Below are 17426 nucleotides of genomic sequence, written 5' to 3'. Positions count from 1 at the left end.
ACTGCCAGTCTACCCCTCGGTCTGGCTCCTGGTCTCTCTCCAGCCAGTCAGCCACTACCCTTCATAGTTTTCTTAGGGGTGTACCAGAAGGGTCCTTCACTCGCTGTGCAGGAGTGAGTCTTGCAGCTCATAGACACAGACCAGCCAAAGACCAGCATAGCTGCCAGAGACGCATTTACCTGTAGCATTGTCAGTATAAACAGAAATTAGAGGGAATTTTGTTATTGAATGTGCTGCAGAAGCGTGGGCAGATTTACACCAAAATGCATGTCTTTGACGTAAAACCTAGTCCTTGTTGGAAGCTCTGGATAGAGGGAGTGAAATTTTCAGCTAAAAAGGTCACTAGATTTTTTTTAAGCATAGAATAAACAAAGTGGTTGTATTTTCTGTGGATCTTTATTTGAAAACAGATTTCAGTATTAAAACAATTTGATAAATATTCTGAAACAAATTTCTGTAACAGAAAATTTGAGTTGGAATAGTTACATTTTAGGAAAAGAAAAATCAGTGTCTCACAACCAGAAACTCTGAGCATATTTTACATTAGACAGTGCTACCTGTCTTTCTTACAGTGTGTGCACCCTTCTACCTTTCTGAAATCTCAGTGAATACTGTGATTATGGCATTTTAACCTCTCCCCCTTTTGGAAATACCGTGCAGTAAACTGTTTCCTTCTGCTGGTGTTGGCTGGCAAATGAACAAGAGTTTCTCTAAAGAAGTAAACTTGCAAATCAGCTCAGATTGATAACCGAAGCAGAGGCATGATACGTGGGATTAGGAGGAGCTCAGCTCCTAATTACCCCCAGCCTTGTTAATTCATTGGGAGTTGAAGGGGGTCATTATCTTATTGGATTTTACCAACTTGAGGTGCTTATTCATTAGAAAAGTGAGAGTTTAAATCTTTTTTTTTTAAGGGACTAAATACTTGTGGATGAGGGTACTCAGTTTTGATAAAGGCACATTTGTCTTCCCTAATGTTGAAGTTCAGATTATGGTTTATTGATAAACTGATTTAATTGGATTTTAGACCTGCGGTCCTTTAGTCCTCATGGAGTGAAGTTATTTTAATGTAAGTTTCAGTGGATTTCTCCTTAAGTCATAATTCCACAAGTGAGCAATCTGATTTCTAGACTGGTAGTTTTTAATGAAGAGGGAGCAGGGATGCACATCCAGAAATGTTGCCTAAGAGAACAGAAATGAACTACAAAGATTCGTAACTTGAAGGGGGTTTTTATAGTATTTGTGTCTACTTCAGTGTGGCATAAAATTTTTCTCTTTTACAGAGTAAGAGGCAGAGCTGCCATGTACCCATCTCTTCATTACTTATTTGACATTTTATAGGAGCGGTGTGTGAATGTAACACAGTATCCTTATATTTCTAAAAGTAGACATAGCATAGGAATATTTTAGGGCCCTAAAAGAAACTGCTTGTAGGTAAGTAATAGAGAAACACAGAAAAGTCTTGATTCACTCCTTGTTCAGTGAAAACAAAGTAAATATATTTGGTTAATCGACAAAGTGTAAATTAGTTCTGCAAGCAAGACTCCTGCCTTTGCAGCAACATTTTGTTCATGACGTGTTTTGGAAATTTCCCAATGTTTTCTTCCCTTTATAAGTAATCTCCAAAAAGGCTCTCAAGTGTAGAATGTCTCTTTCTATACCAGCCGAATCACATATTGTGCCGAGCACCCCTGCAGTCAGAGAGTCTGGACTTGGTGGTTTAGGGTATTTTGGAGTATAACAGACAGAATTTGCATTCTGAATCTTAACAGTTGTTCTGACATTTTAAAATGTGCTTTTCCTTGCAATAATTTTTTCCCTGACTATACAGTAACAGCTAGTGAACTGGAACAGTGTTTCTGTTAGAAATCACATCAAAGTATGGTGTTAGTCTCACAGAATGTCAGGCCTGCTATGAACAACAGTTTAGCAATGCAGAAATACATAGAAATGTTTAAGTATTCAGGGGACTTTGCAGTGGATTGGAGACATGCTTCTCATTTAACAGGTCTTTTATTTCCATGAGCTGAGTTACATGACAGTAAAAGACTGAATTATCTTATTTCTGAAAAGTTGCTTTGTGTCTTTCCAAAGTCCCTACACCTGTGAAACCATCAGAGAACTGATAGGAAAGTAATGTGCATAATATTATTAATTCACCAGTAAGCTCCCCGTAGCTCACCCCATGTCTGAGGGAGCAGCACTGTCACCAAGGGAGCTGAGCTTCTGCTGATCTACTCCGACAAATGAGCGTGAGGACTAGTCCTGCAAGAACCCTATTCTTTCAAATTGCTATGGCATCGATGCTTTGTTTGATGTTCTCCTAAAAACCGTAAGGACAGACAAAGCAATCCCAGTGCACTTCTTTCTTCATGCAGTTCAGCTTTCATGAAGTCCTAATGCTCTCTATTCATACCTCCTGAATCAGTTTAAGTCTGATAAATGTTACCTGCTACAAACACTTTCTTGAACCAAGCACACTCAGTCCAGACATTCTGTAAAAACCAGGGCCCAATTTTGTGAAATCCTTACAGTATATCCACATAGCTTCTGGCACCCAGCGTTTTTCAGCAAATGAAATTCTTGGTGCTTCTTTATATGGTCTTTGGTAGACTTGCTGTATGCTCTGTCATATGGCTGTGAGTTACCCAGATTTCCTTTTTGAGAATGTGGCTTTTTTCAGATCAATTCCATCAAAGCCAGTAAAGTACACTGAATATGTTATGACTGATAGTTAAGTATTTTAATCTCAGTGCGATGAAAGTGGCCAGTATTTTAAGTACTCTAAGTTACTGAGGCAGTAAAATCTCTGTGAATTTTTACTTCATACTATTAGTTGCTGAAAGGATATATCCTTTATCCTGCCCTATATTTAGACATCAACTGCTCAGGTTGGTACCATGGTAACTGCAGCACATACAAAAATTATCAGTGAGAGGTGACTGTTGGTGTTCAGTTTCAGTACTCACTTACAGATTAAGCATTGGCAATTTTAACAAATTACTTCAGGAAAAAAATCCACGTGTGCCAGAATACACTCAGAAGGGCCAGTGTACTGTGGCCACTAGTAGGAAGTCCGTATTTGTCATCCCATCACATCCCATCACATCCAAATGTATTAATCATAGCAGTAGGCTGTTGGCCAAGTTGTTGCGGTACAGAAGTGAACAGTGAAGCAGTCAGGTCATCGAGCAGAAGGATTAATTACATGGAAACTAGGAAGAAATGGAATGCCATCATAGTAAAGGAAAGACTGATGGAAGTTGCCAGAAACCGTGAGGAGAAATACAAAAAGAGAGAAGGTAACTGAAGCTTTATATAACCTTAGGAGACAGTGGCAAATATCTCAGCCATGTGCGGTTCTCTGTGATACCTCCAGGATGGTATTTCCCAGGCAGTAGTTACAGTCAGTAACAGATTTACAGGAGGCAGAGGTGGAACACACCATTCCAATCACTTAGGTTGCCTGTATAATGGCCAATCTAATCCTGGCCAATGGATTAGAGCTGTGTGAATAATCAATTTTGGTTTCCTCACATATTCTTGCAGGGCAGAAAAAAAAAAAAAAATTGTTGCCAAAAATTAAACATTGGACAAAATTAATTAACACTAATGTTAATTACTTGAGGGGGGCGGTTTTCTGTGTATATAGACCTCAAATATATATTACATAAATTACATTTCTAAAGCTGAAATACATCTCACTCAGCTTTAGTTACCTGTAATGTACACATTTCTTCTAACATGGTGGTTTGAGCTTCTTCTGCAGAAAGGGAGGGAAGCAGATCCTTCCAGAAGGTGGTTACCTTCTCTCTTTATTTGCACCTTTATTTTAAAATGAAATTAATTATCCTCAGAAAGTACCTGCTTCTTTCTCAAGATTTTACAGGGAAATTGTCTGACTATAGACTTATTTTAGATAGGCAAAGTTGGGTAAGTGAATTTACAGTCACCACATTTATTCCAGTATTTTAATAAACAGGATAATTTTAAAATACAGCTGACTTTAGTAGCTTGATTTATCAAAAATAGCTATGGTCAATCCAAGTCTGCATTTTTCGGAAAATAAAATATTCAACCATTTTCCTTAATGCAGCAAGAACCGATTTAACTTCGGTTCAAGTTAAATAGTTTAGAAAATAGAAAATATAACTACATCAGAATGAATGGCTTCCAGTGGTGAAGTGCTCATCTAGTTGGAAAGTTGTTTCAAAGCTTAAATACCTTTTCTTTTTTTTCTTTTTTTTTTTTTAAGATTAGCACAATTTTCTGTCTAAATTTGTCAAGCTTTGACTTCTAGGAACTGGATTTTGTTATGTTTTTAGCTGTTAGACCGGATAGCCCTCTCACAATTAATTTCTGCTGCTTTCAACAGTATTTACAATGATAAGCAAATCGGTATGCCTTTGACAAGTTAAATAGATTAGGCTGCTTGATTCACTGGAAAGCAATTCTCACAAATCTTTTCAGAGCACTCTTCAATTTAGCACCCTACTTCTTCAAGCATCATAACTAGCAATTGTTTTTGCGTCGTCTCTAAAATCTTGTTTTCTTACAGTTAACTCATAAAAATATTAAAGTTTATTAAGTGGCCTCACTACAATGAAATGTGCTTGAAAATATTCTCCACTTACAGCTGCACTTGGAGACTTACCAGTTAGACATTTCATTGTCCCATTATCAGCCAGCTTGAGCCCACCCAGGAATCATTTAAATATTGGATTATGGTGTCTTAATCAAAATATTATACCATCATATGCATTACTAAAGTTGAAGAAATTTACATCCATCCTATTTTCTTTGCCTTTTAAACCAGATCTCAAACTCGGACTGTTATTGCATCAGTCCAACAACCAGGCTGCATCAGATGGGTTTGAATTTGTCCAAAGTGATGTCTGTCTTTGGGGTTTTCGGTTTGTTTTTGTTTCCTTTTGGTTTGCTTTTGGCTTTATTTCTTTTTTAATTTCTATTGTGTAATATAACGTGTTTACAGATTTGGATGTGGCTATGATATTAGTCTCTGTAACAGTCCTTCTGCATTTTATTAAATGCATTTTACTTGAAGTCTGATTGAAATGTCTTTTACAAGTTGGTTGAAAGGTCATAGCTGCCGATTATTATAATGTACCGCTATTCTTTCTTCCTCCTGTTGCTGTTCTATGCATACAAATCTTGTTTCAAAAAGATTCTTCTCCAGTTGTACTAAGCAAATTAACATAAGGTCAGTTCAGGGCAAATATTATTTGGGTTTTTTTACTGCTCCTATTCTTTTATTTATTTTTCACTAATCTTGTTGAAGATGGATGAACCATGATGATTGTAGGTTATCAGAAACCTCTAATTATGCATTCACTGTAATTTAAATTAATTTAATTTTTTTCATGTACAGATAAAGTTTTCCAATGAATTTCTGGATGAGAATTTAACATAAAACAAAAACATACTTGCAAAAATATGTGATTTTAGGAGGAAATTTGGGGATGGCTTTTTCAGATGCATGGAAAACCCTGGTTTTAAAGAAGTGTTTGTACAGAACACAGATTACAAGATGCTGAGGTCACAGCCAGATGCACTGTTCAGCCTTCCGCTGAGCTGGGCCAAGACAGTAGTGCTAGCAGCGCTTGTCATCACTGCTGCCCACCACCCAGTGTTTCCACCCCTGAAGTCTGCTGGCGCAGTGACATACATTTATTCTGTCCAAAGGTTTATTTAGTTTAAGCAATTAATATTGTTGATAATTTGGGATTTTTCACTTGGTCTATAATGATAAAATTTGGTGGAAGAGTACCTGATTGTGTGGTTATGCTGGCACAGCTAGAAAGGTGATAATGTCTGTCTAAGAGAGGGCAGTGATGTGACAAGCATTTGGGACAGGGTGGAGGAGTTCAATTCAGCACAACTGGAAGAGCCCATGGGACCACAGACCGAAGGGTGATATCTCAGCAAAAGTTATTTTTCTTCTACTGGAATCTTCAGACAGTTTCTGATTTCGGCTCAGCTTAAAAGGAGCCTTTATTTTGCTTCCCAGCGCTAAAACTCTTTTGTTTTCAGTGGAGTTTCTCCAGATTAACAACTGAGATCAAAATAATCAGGCAGCAAATCAATATGTTTGCTAAGCTTAATAGAAAAGGTCCTTTATCTAGACACTCTAACTCTTTTTCCAATAAAAGCCTATTAAAATGATGGTAACATTAGCAGTATGGGAAATCACTTGTGCATAGAGGTTGATGAAATTAAGCATATGGTGTGCCTTGAGTTGCCATTTTCAGTTCTGCTGGGAATATTGTCATTAACCAACCATCAAGTCTCAATACTGAGCCTGTAAAATGATTGGCATTTATAAAGGTAAATATTGCACAGTGACTGTTCAAATGCTTCTTCTGTTACAAGAGCTATTGCAACTGCTACCGACAGTGACACGTTGCCAGCACTGACACTGAAGAGTACTGAATAAAGTCAAACTGGGTCATAGATTCAAAGGAAATGCTCAAAACATGGGTCCCAGGATAAAAAGAAACATGTGAAGAAAATCTGAAAAGGAGTTAACAAAAATTAAACTTTAAATAGTCTGAAAGGGTTGCTGGAATGATTGTTTTTAAGGAATTTTTCAGTGCTTATTTTTTTTCCAAAAAATATGAAAACTGTCAATTCTGGTTTTGCTAGGGCAGCTTTTCTGGGTCACAGAGGATCTATGTATGTCAGTCTCAGCTGCTCAGTCTTGGAGAATATCCTTCTTTCTCCAGACAGTGTTAGTTCAGAAAATTTAGTGGTCTGTACATACGCACAAATTATTTTAATACTATTCTGAGAAAATTCGATATAAACTCTGCTAAGTTAGACAATATGTATTATTATCAATACTTACGCTGACTTTTCTCCATTCAAACCTAATTTTCTACTAGTAACTAAAAAACAATTAACATTTTTCCCTAAGGGAAAATGAAAAAGTTGACTGTTCTGCAGGTTTACCTGTCTTCTGGGTGGTTTATCCCTCTCTCTTTCTCTTTTTGCAGAAGAATTAAGCCTCCCGTTCCTTAAAAGGTCCCCATTTGCAAATCACACCAGTATCATGTGACATACAAGATCTGTCAACAACTCGAATATTTCCTGTTTTATGACTAATCCGTGGTCTGGAATGAATCCACAAAAATATTAGCTAAATTATTAATAGTGATTCAATTTCTTAAAATTATAATGAAATATATGTCATAATCTGTCTGTTTGCCGACAGAGTGCGAAGAGAAAAGTGGATTACATTTGGCAAATACATTATCTCTAGCAAATTATTCATCTAGCTCTAACAATTATAGTTGCTGCTCTTTATTTCTTCTTGGTCTCTTGACTACAATAAAGCTCATTACACCACATAGAGTTTCAAATGTACACATAAAGAGAAAATGTAATCTCGTCTGTGAAGTAAGGTTATCCCAGTTGTCACAATTCCTAGTCTAGTTAATAGATTTTCAACTTGCCATTTATTAGATGGCTGAATCGTCTGTAAATTTGACCATGGGTTTCTGAGATTTTTACATGCTCTGAAATGGGCTCGTTAAAATTGCACATCGACAAATGATGAAGTAACGTGTCTCATGCAAACCAAACACCAACGTTTTCACAAATGTTTTATTCAGCCAAAATATACCTGTTTTCAGAGGTAAAAGGATTTGGAAAACCTTTCATGCATTACCTATATATACAAACTTGCTGTTACCTGTGGCTGGATTATCCAGGTTATGAATAACCCATAATGCACACTGCACCTGAGTTATTAAGTGATTTCAAAATCACGATCACTAGGGAGAATGGTGTACAAATACTTATGCTGATGTTGCGTGAAATTTTTCTAGCTTAATAGAGTTTATTAACTGTCAAGCTCAGTGCAAGTCAAACCCAACTGTCCTTCTTCTGGAGGCAGCACGAGTCTAGATGTCTGCAGAATATTGTCTGTATTTTTCCTTTATTCCTAATTCTCTCTCCTTTCCAAAAGCGGATCACTGACAACAGATTTTTTTGGAGACGCTGATGATAGTGTCACTAAATTAGTCATCCTCTGGAAAACTCTTTTCTCTGAAAAAGAAATCTATTTTAACAAGTATTCTAATTTGACAAAAGCTTCCTCATATGTTTCCAACAAAATAAATCATGCATTAATATGACCATAACCGTTTGCAAGGACAAGCAGTAATTTTTAACATAAATTTTCACATTTTGGGAACTTAAAATATTTATTTACTAACAGAGGCAGGGGTCTCTATGTTTCTTACTTGAGTTTATCTGTGGTTTTCACCCATCTTCTAGCACTCTGTATTTTTGATACTTTTTATTTGCTAAGTGTAACAAGCTGTTCTATTTTATTCAAGCAAGATGCTATAACTTTACCAGCCCAATTAAAGATAGAATAAAGCAGTGATCAAACTCATATCATAATTAAGGTGAATTAAGAGTTCTGATTGATGGTATTCAATCATCATATTAGTCCAGTAGGTAATAAAATATGATTGTGCTGTTGACGCTAAGCATTACTTTTTTGACTTAACTATGGAAAATGTGAAGAGGAGCTTCATTCCGTGCAGTCCTGCCCTCCATCTAGAATTTCAGCCCTTCCAGTGTATTTGCTCTGCTGCCGCAGGACATTATCCTGAGAACCTTCACTTTCATCTTATGCTTTTGCCAGTCTGAATTCATTAAGCAGCTGATAACCTTGACTCATCGTAAGGAAGTATAGCTATTCAAGTGCCTCTTTAACACTTTTTCCTTTAAATCATTGTCAGCTGGCTGTTCTCATTTTCCCGTTTCACACGGTAACTTCAGGGTGACAGTGCAGATGTGATGATTAGGTGATGCACTACAGCAGTTTTTGGATAACACTACATTTCAGTCTCGAAGCCACCAAGTAATTCAATGACAAGTTGGTGATTATTTTTAGGAAACTGTTAAAGGTGTAGTTCACAAACACACACGTTCACATTCACATATGCATATATTAATGAAAAATGAGAAAAAAAAAGTTAAAGGAGAAAAAATTTGAAATGTTTCTGTTACTGGGGATTCTTTTTTTAAATGGGTGGTCATATATTATCTGCAATTTTGAGCTCTACATGTTAACTTCTGGTGGGTTTTATTACAATGCAAACTGGTTAGACTGGTCTTGGTGACACAAATCTTTCACCAGTTCTTCACCTGGAAAACCTGTCCAGGGAAGACACATAACTGTGGCTGGTGGAGCAAGACAACTGCTGGTTTTCTCTGTTTCATCTCTGCATAATCCTTTGAGTAAAGATTGCTGCCTTCTTGCTCTGGCCAAGCAACTTCAGTGTGAATTAGGTTGAGAAGACTTCTCAGGACTCAAATGTTTTTGATCGTTATTGCAGTCCCTTCCCCTCAAAAACATCTTTGTATCTTTAAATCATGCTGGAAATTCCATCACAAATAGCACTAGATTTTACCAGTTATCGACCCTAATAGAAATGAGATGATAATTCATAAATCTATAAAGCAAAACAGGTGGAAGGTCTCTATGCTAAGAAATTAATCTGTGTCTTCCAGCTGAGGAAGTAGGTGTGAGACCCACCAAAAGCCAAAATCACATATTGTGAAATTGTTTAATGTCTGACAGCTCGCCATTTTCTTTAGGGATCTTACTTCGGTGTTCTAAACATTTAAAAGTATTGTGGACTTTTTAACTGATAGAGAATAGTAGAACTTGTTTAAACATAAGTTTAACTAATATTTTTCCTTAAATTCAATAACTTTTATTCAAACTAATCCTACAAGTTAATTCTAATCTGGGACTAAGTTTGTAATTCTTTCCTAAGAGAACAAAATACCATTCTGTGATGTTCACTTCTGCCCTTCGCATTCCCCACATTTCATCCCTCAAACGGGATCCCTGTGGGTCTATTTTGGTGAGAGCAAGAGATGTTTAAAATAGTATCCCTGTCAATCACTAAATGTGAAATTTGGGAAGGAAAAAATCTCAAGAAGTGAGCATAAGCAACTGATCGATCTGTGTGGGGAAACAGGTGGTTTAGCAGTAAATTGCAGAACCACAAAGGGAATACTGCTTAATGCAGGAGTTTACCATGTATTAACTTATCTCTGGTTCTGTTGCTATTCATTGAATTAATGAAGAAAGATCCCAATTTTCCTCTCAGTGTGTATTTCAAAATACACCGTTAATTTAGTTCAACGGTTCTATTTCCATATGTTTTTCTGATTCTGAATTTTTCAGGTGGATGTTTTTCAAGTGGAAGCAGTAGATGTTGGGACTCTGCAGAGGATGGTGGTTGAAAAAGGGAAAGGCTCTGACTGGCTTCTAGAGAAGATTATTGTGAAAGAGCCAGCAGCTTCAGGGACAGAAACATTGTTTATGGCTCAAACATGGCTAAAAGACAGCCGCGACAGAAAAAGATCTGCCTCGGTAACTCTGAATGCCACAGGTCAATATTGTCTTCAAACTATCATTTGCTAAGAAATTTGTTCCAAACTGCAGAATGCAGCTATGTGATTTGCTTCTTTAAACAAGTTATGGTCTAAAATATTCCAGCAGAACATTGTCATTGTATAGCGAATTAGTGTGTCTGAACACTGTTGTTTTTTAGTACCATTTAATAACCACTATTTGCCAGAGGATAATTTCTGCTTTGTTACTCCATATTTACAGTGGCATAAATGGCAACAAATTTGGTCTAGTCTCTTTACAAATTGCTGCCTTTCCAAGTCTTCTACTTTGCCACTTGCAAACATTTTTTTAAGCTTTGAATACCTCTGCTGGCATTGTATTCAAGAAGACTGTTTTACATTATTTATGCGGCACCATTTGGATAGCTTTTGCCAGAAACTGGACATGCTTTGACTGATGTCATGTGGGTAATCAGTCCACAGAGGAGCAGTTTTGACCCCACTGCCTGTGACTGCACTCTTTGTCAAGACAAGAAGGGCATGTGCTCCCTCCCTCCCTGTGCCGTGGTTTTGATACAAACACAACCTGGTGTGGAAGCCAGGAGGGAACCACAGCACACCCCAATCTAATCAGTAGGCAACCAAAGCCCAGTGTGTACCTTTAAGGCTGACATGCTGCCCCTAAAAGGAGTAAGTATACAGTACAGATGAGTCTTTAGATTACACAAAATATTCTAGTTCTTTTCCTCCTGCCTCCCAGGGCATCTCTGCTCGCTGTAGCAGCATTGGCATGATGGTACTTGCCCAGCAATAACCTGTTAGGACCGAGTAGAATTCCAGTGCAATCCATTTTGTCTGCTTTGCCATCTCTAACTTTTGATCATTTGAAACTTGAAAAGAAAAGGAGGAAGCTGTTATTGTGCAAAAGCTAATAATTTCAGCTTTCTTTTAGATTGTATGTTGGGGCTTTCTGAATAAAACATAGGAATATTTAGTGTATTTAAGGTTATACCACATGGTTTTATTCAAATAATAACAAATAAAATGTTGCTGTTTCTACCAGAATGCATTGATTTGGTAGAAGGAGAAAGCGTTCCTGTGAGTTTTTTTATACAATAATTGGCAAATCCAAACTTGATTGTGATCTCAAAAGAAGGCTCTCCATCTTTGTTTCAGGCCTCTCTCTGATGTTTACAAGTAGTTTTGGTCTATACCAAATCCCACTGAAATCAATGGGAGCCGATATCAGTGAGAGGAACATCAGCCCCTAAAATGGGCATTAAAAACATCCAATTAGTTCTGATTCATCCAGACCATAAATTGTATAAATGAAACAGAAATGCTTTAAAATGAAAAAATCTTCATGGTACAGCCATTTCATGGTAAAGAGCCAGCTCTAGAGTTAGTTCATTAAATAGGATGATATGTAGATGATGCTTAAGTAGAAAATTACATTGTACACTTCCTAGTTAAATCTTTAATCTAAATGATATAATACTCAGTCAATTGCCTCACTAGAGATGAATACAGGCATTTATTATCATTTAGCCACTGTTCTACAAAATTATTAATTTGCTCTTCAATCTTCTCTTAATTAGAAATACAGGAGAGGAGGAGCCCTTCTGCCTGGCCTTTAGGAAAAGAGCAAATGAATTCAGGTATAGCTTCTGCCATTACATCGACTGTTTTATTCATCAGTTCTGAACTAATAATGCGCGAATATTTTCATCACAATACGTCATTACGCTTACCAGTACTGACAATATTTTGCCCTTTGTAATAGTAAGAAATGACAATATACTTAGGGAGCTGATCAGCACCCAGATGAAGTGCTTATATAGTAATGCTCCCTGTTTACACTAAGACAAGTCTTAGGAATCTTACCTCAGGTACCTTGGTTAACATATGAGAACAGAAACATCTTTAATCTTTTTTTTTTTTCATTTTTATTTTCCTTATTTTATTTGTTCAGGAGGCAGATGGAGGATTTACTTCACAAAACATAAAGAAGAAACAAAAACAGACTTTGAAAAGTTGTCAGAAAATATATCCAAGTTGGTTATGGTTTTTTATGGAAGCAACGGCAAGTCAAATCCAGTTTCCATGGAAAACAAAGTGGAACATCAGGCTAAGAACCAAATAACATATGATGTAAAATAAGATATAGATTTGTCTATATTTAAATTTTCTTTGAGTTTCCTTTTAAAGAGAAATAATGACATAGTGCTGTAAATGTTGCAGATATTATTGTTTAAATATTCAAGAAAAGCAGAACTGAAATTTTCAGTTGCATACCAGATTTCATTTTTGATTTCTGGCTTTCTCAAGTTCATGATGATGAAGCATATTCTTTTCTTTTTTTGTTAACAAATATTCATAGTTAATAATGCATATCAATTTAAATGGCATTAACATTAAGTATTCACATTTAGAAATCAGTGCAGTATGTAATTTGAATTTGATAAAATAATTGCAATGAATGCCCCTACAGTCTAAAGCTAATATTTCTGTAAGTGCTTACAGTCAACCTGGTTCTGCTGCCTTTGAGCTCAGTGGGACTTTTAGCACCAAGACTGATGTAAATTTGGGCTAGGTCTGTGCTGACCCCTTTACAGAAAACTTCCTCTCTTCCTATAAATTGGCTATTTATTTATCTATGTACCTCTGCTTGGATGCTAACTCATTGTTTTGTCGCTTCCTAGATACATTTACCATCTGATTTGGGAACGCTTTATAAAGTGAGACTTGGTCTCCAGAGTTTGGAAAATAGCATATCCCAGTTGTCTCTTCGTCACTTCAAAATGCAGAACACATCAACCCTGGATACCTTTAGTCTTACCATAAATAAATCACTTCCTCTTTCTCTTAATGGAGACAGATGGATTGAATTCCCTGTAGAGTGGCCATTAAAAGAAGCACTTTCTGGTAGGTATAAATCTACTTTCAAGCAGTAGAGTGGTCTAGGAGGTTAACATGTCCTAATATTACAATTGAAACCTTCATCAAAACAGAAAATTTTACTGTCTTTATTTAATGATTCATAAAATCTGGATAAGAATTTAAAATGTACAAAAGAAAATACTATCCACTCAGCTTAATTTCTGTACCATAAAGTGGGAAATGCAATATTCATTTGATTGCAAAGGACCATTATTATATGCTACAAAGAACGGTTTATAAAAAATATCCCTTTTGTGCAGTATTGTAATATTTCTGCTCTCCTTTGTTTAGTCCTCAGCTGCTCATATTACTGACACTAACAACATGATTTTTTATAGCTCATTTACTATTAGGTGATTTTTTTTTTGTTTTTACATTCCAAACAAAGATTCTCAGTAAATAACAGCTCAAAACATCGGCTTTATTACCTTTATACACTCCAAATATTTATATCTGTTAAAATTAGCTCAATAATTGTCTTACATATGTCACCTTTGTTAAGCAAAATGAAAAAAACCCTTTCACCTAAAATCCATCACATCTTCCGTATTCTTTTAAAGTGATGCTTACTGAATGCCACCGTATGACAGAACAATTCTCAATTTATTCAACAGACCAAATAACGATACTTAACATTCACATAATTTGTGCCTGAGTTTTATGAAGAAAGCAAATGAGTGACCTGGCTGAAGAAAAAGTCAGTTCACCCAAAATGAGCTGAAGTAGGTGTTAAATGAACTACCCCAATATGCTTTGGATTGGAATTTATGGCCCAGTTTGCGTGTGTCTAAATGTAAGCATGCAAGTAATCTCAGTAGAATTAACAAAGGTTGAGGGTTTTTTTGCGTATTTTGGCTGCAACTGAAAATGTAAATTTTGCGTTTAGGCTTTAGCTTTTATATTGCTTAGAGCTGTTATTTTCACGTGAAGACTTGCACAGCATGGGTACAGAATAGGGCTTAGTGGCTTTCATCTCCTATACACAAGATTGAAACAAAGAGGACCTGCAGATTAACATAAAGCACATGAATGTGCCTCTTGCAAAAGACTGATCGCTGTCACATGCAGAAGTATTTAGGATGCATATACAAGCACACAGAAACGGTGAGAGAAAGATGCAGCGTGGGTGATAAATGGGAAGTCACACTGGAACTCTTGTGACCATGGTTCTGGCCCTGGCTCTGTCACTGACCTCTTGGTTGAAAAAAAACTTTTCCCCATTCTTTGCTTTTTTTTTTCTTTTTCTTTGTCAACTGCTTTGAGATCAAGAGATAAAAAATCACACACACAAAAAAAAAGGAATAGGTATTATATTACCTAAGTGTTTAGGTAAAAGAACAAATAAACAAAATAGTTCATCTCTGTTGCATTTATTTCTTTCCACGCAGGCTTTAGAAGTCTTCTAGGAGGGATTTGTAACCACAGCGAAGATAAAAAGTAGGATGGTGAAAAAACATACTCCCCCAAATCTTTGCCATTTTATGTCCAAGAGAGCTTTAAGCAGCTCCACAGCAGGTGGCACACGTGGAGTTCAAAGTGATTCTTTACACATAAACTTACTTGCAATTTATTGGGCAAAACAGAGCTGCTTTTCTGTCAGCTTTCTAAATCTAGTTTATTTTCTCCTTAGTTTTCTTTTTCTCAGCTAAAAGCAAAACCAGTATTGTGTTAATTGGAATGGAAAGCAGCTGATCATAATCACCTTAACCAGAAACTGTGCTGTTAAATTTCAGATACAGCTCTGTTGTTCAGAGAGTGCCTTAGTATTTCATCTCCTAGTTATCTTTTCCTTTTTTTTTTTTATTTTGTACTTGGGATTGTGATGAAGCATATGCTAATGGCTAATTGACACCATCAAAACACAGTTGATAAAATACAGTGCAGACCCTCGAGATCTGGCTGCGCACACATGGTGCCTTTGGGTGTATTAATGGGGAGAGGCCTCCAGCTGAGTATATACATAAATAGTTTCTCTTCCCTGTGCCTTCCTTTGAGATGCTTACCCCTCAGGAATCCCCAGGGATGAAACGCTGCGCTCTCTCTCTCACATGCAGGGTTGTACAGAAGGGAAATTTTGCATTGCTGTAGCTTTTAAGGCAAAACAATTAAATAGTGAAAAGGTGAAAAAAAAAAATGTTATTCTACTTTCAAATAGCTGATTATTTCCACAAAGTTAACACAGAGCCACAATTCACACTGAGATTATGAAATCATTAGATTTTTATAAAATTAATGGAGTTGTAACATTCATATATGTTATCCTTATTGTATGTAACTTCTTTTCAGAGATTTCTTTCATCTTTCCCCTTTCCAATCTATTCAGTACACTACCGAGACAAAAGCTTACTTGCCCCCATTTGCCCTGTGATGGTCTGATCCCACTACCTGAACAAAGACCACCATTTAAGCATTTTAGCCCTCTTCCCCTGCCTACATTACTCTCCTTCAATTGCCCTTGTTTGTACACTGTACTCTGCCAGTTCTATCCACTGTGTAATCTGATCCAAAGTTCAGTCTCTAGTTGACTACAGGGCCATGATAAGACAATAGATCTTACTTGCCTTGGCCAGACTCACCGGGAACCTCCAGCCATGATGGGCATAGGATGTCCATTTCAGGTCATGCCTGATCTATGTCAGATGTGCATCTGTCTCTAGTCCTCTCTCTGACCCTGTCTTCTGGATGGACCTTGGACCTATGTTGTATCCAAATTTTCAGTCCTGTCTCTGGCCTTTTTTCCTGCTGCTCCCATCAAGACCACCAGGACGGATCCCAGATCTTTCTCATTGTTTGCTGCATCTGGGACTGTTGGCAGCTCTGCCTGACACATACAGATGCTGCAGGACTGTCACCTGGTCAGTAAGGGCACTGCCTGCGCTGGGGTTGTGCTCAGCTCCTGACTTGTCCACCCTCCTGGGGCAGGTTTACTCTTGCTGCTTTCTCACACAGTGATCCAAGACACAAGCCTTCCAAATGCAATCCTTTCACTCTTGTTTTGGGCTGGTCCAGCCTCACTCCTCAAGTTTCAGATCTGGGAGACTGTGACAAACCAGAGGTCGAGCAAAATAAAAAAAGGACATTTAGAAAATCATAGTTATAGTCAAAAATAGCATTGCACTCACTGCACTGCATCCCTGACCAAATATGTTGTTTCCTCTCCTGATTCTTCAGCTTGGCTGTAACGCCACCCACCATATTCCATTCAGTCCTTTTATTTAATCTTTTCTCTGGTATCTTACTATGCCATGATTTGATGTTCCTTAGGCAGCATCAATTTTTGATTTCCATTTTAAACTTAGCTGTACTGTCTACCACTTAGACTTTTACTTTTTTTTTTACTTTTTTTTTACTTTTATAGGTAAAACTAAATACCTTTTTGGCATTATAGATTTCTTCCCATGCACCTGCTCAACTGCAGTAGGCGTGGAATGAGGGGCTGTCCTCTCCCTCCTGTTGCTGATGCTGGGGAAACAGGCAAGGCCGATAGAACAGAGCTGGTTCTTGTACTGAACTCACTATTTTAGATGATCATTAGATCTGAAAGTTGATAAGCAACAGCTTGTTATCTGCTTTACCTGGACATTGTCTTCTTGACTTCCAAGGGAGGCAGGTAATCTGTTTATACACACAGTCCTGTATGGGATAGGTGTCTCGCTGATCTAAGCTCTGAGCCACGTTCTACAGAAGCTTTCTGCAAAGTCAGGCTTCATCCTCTTCTGCCACAGCATCTACACGAATAAAAAGGAGATGATAGGCAGATGATTAAAAGACGTAATTATTCAGGACTGTCACATCATTCGGTTCTATAAGTAAAATGTAAATGAATGTACACAGATGCTCCGTATATGCATTTACTTTTAAAAGTGTTCAGATGTTGTCATCTTGTCTTCAATTAAATAACTATAACCATTACATAAATCACAAACAGCACAAATTCATGGGTGACAACTTCAGCTGAGACAGACTTGTCTTCCTGAGCTTGCTCTGTAGTCAGTGGATGTCCTCCATCGTAGTGAAGTTCAAAGCAGCAACTTAGGTGCTCTGAATGACACACGAGGAGCTTCTCTCTCCACCTCTTAGATGAA

The 17426-nt window shown here is 37.1% G+C and overlaps 1 protein-coding gene across 1 annotated transcript in view; it reads left to right on the top strand.

Moving 5' to 3' along the window:
- The window catches only part of LOC128905784 (lipoxygenase homology domain-containing protein 1-like), a 141885-nt gene that overhangs the window by 111441 nt on the left and 13018 nt on the right, over positions 1-17426 (top strand). The window contains exons 34-37 of the mRNA XM_054192289.1: positions 10232-10439; positions 12000-12059; positions 12374-12552; positions 13104-13326. Coding sequence (XP_054048264.1) covers positions 10232-10439; positions 12000-12059; positions 12374-12552; positions 13104-13326 — 670 coding nt within the window. The remainder of the gene's footprint in view (positions 1-10231; positions 10440-11999; positions 12060-12373; positions 12553-13103; positions 13327-17426) is intronic.

The sequence above is a fragment of the Rissa tridactyla genome, chromosome 2 (genome assembly GCF_028500815.1).
Source record: "Rissa tridactyla isolate bRisTri1 chromosome 2, bRisTri1.patW.cur.20221130, whole genome shotgun sequence".
Classification (NCBI taxonomy): Eukaryota; Metazoa; Chordata; class Aves; order Charadriiformes; family Laridae; genus Rissa; species Rissa tridactyla.
The sequence above is the reverse complement of the archived record's forward strand: the minus strand, read 5'-3'. Positions and strand labels throughout refer to the sequence as shown.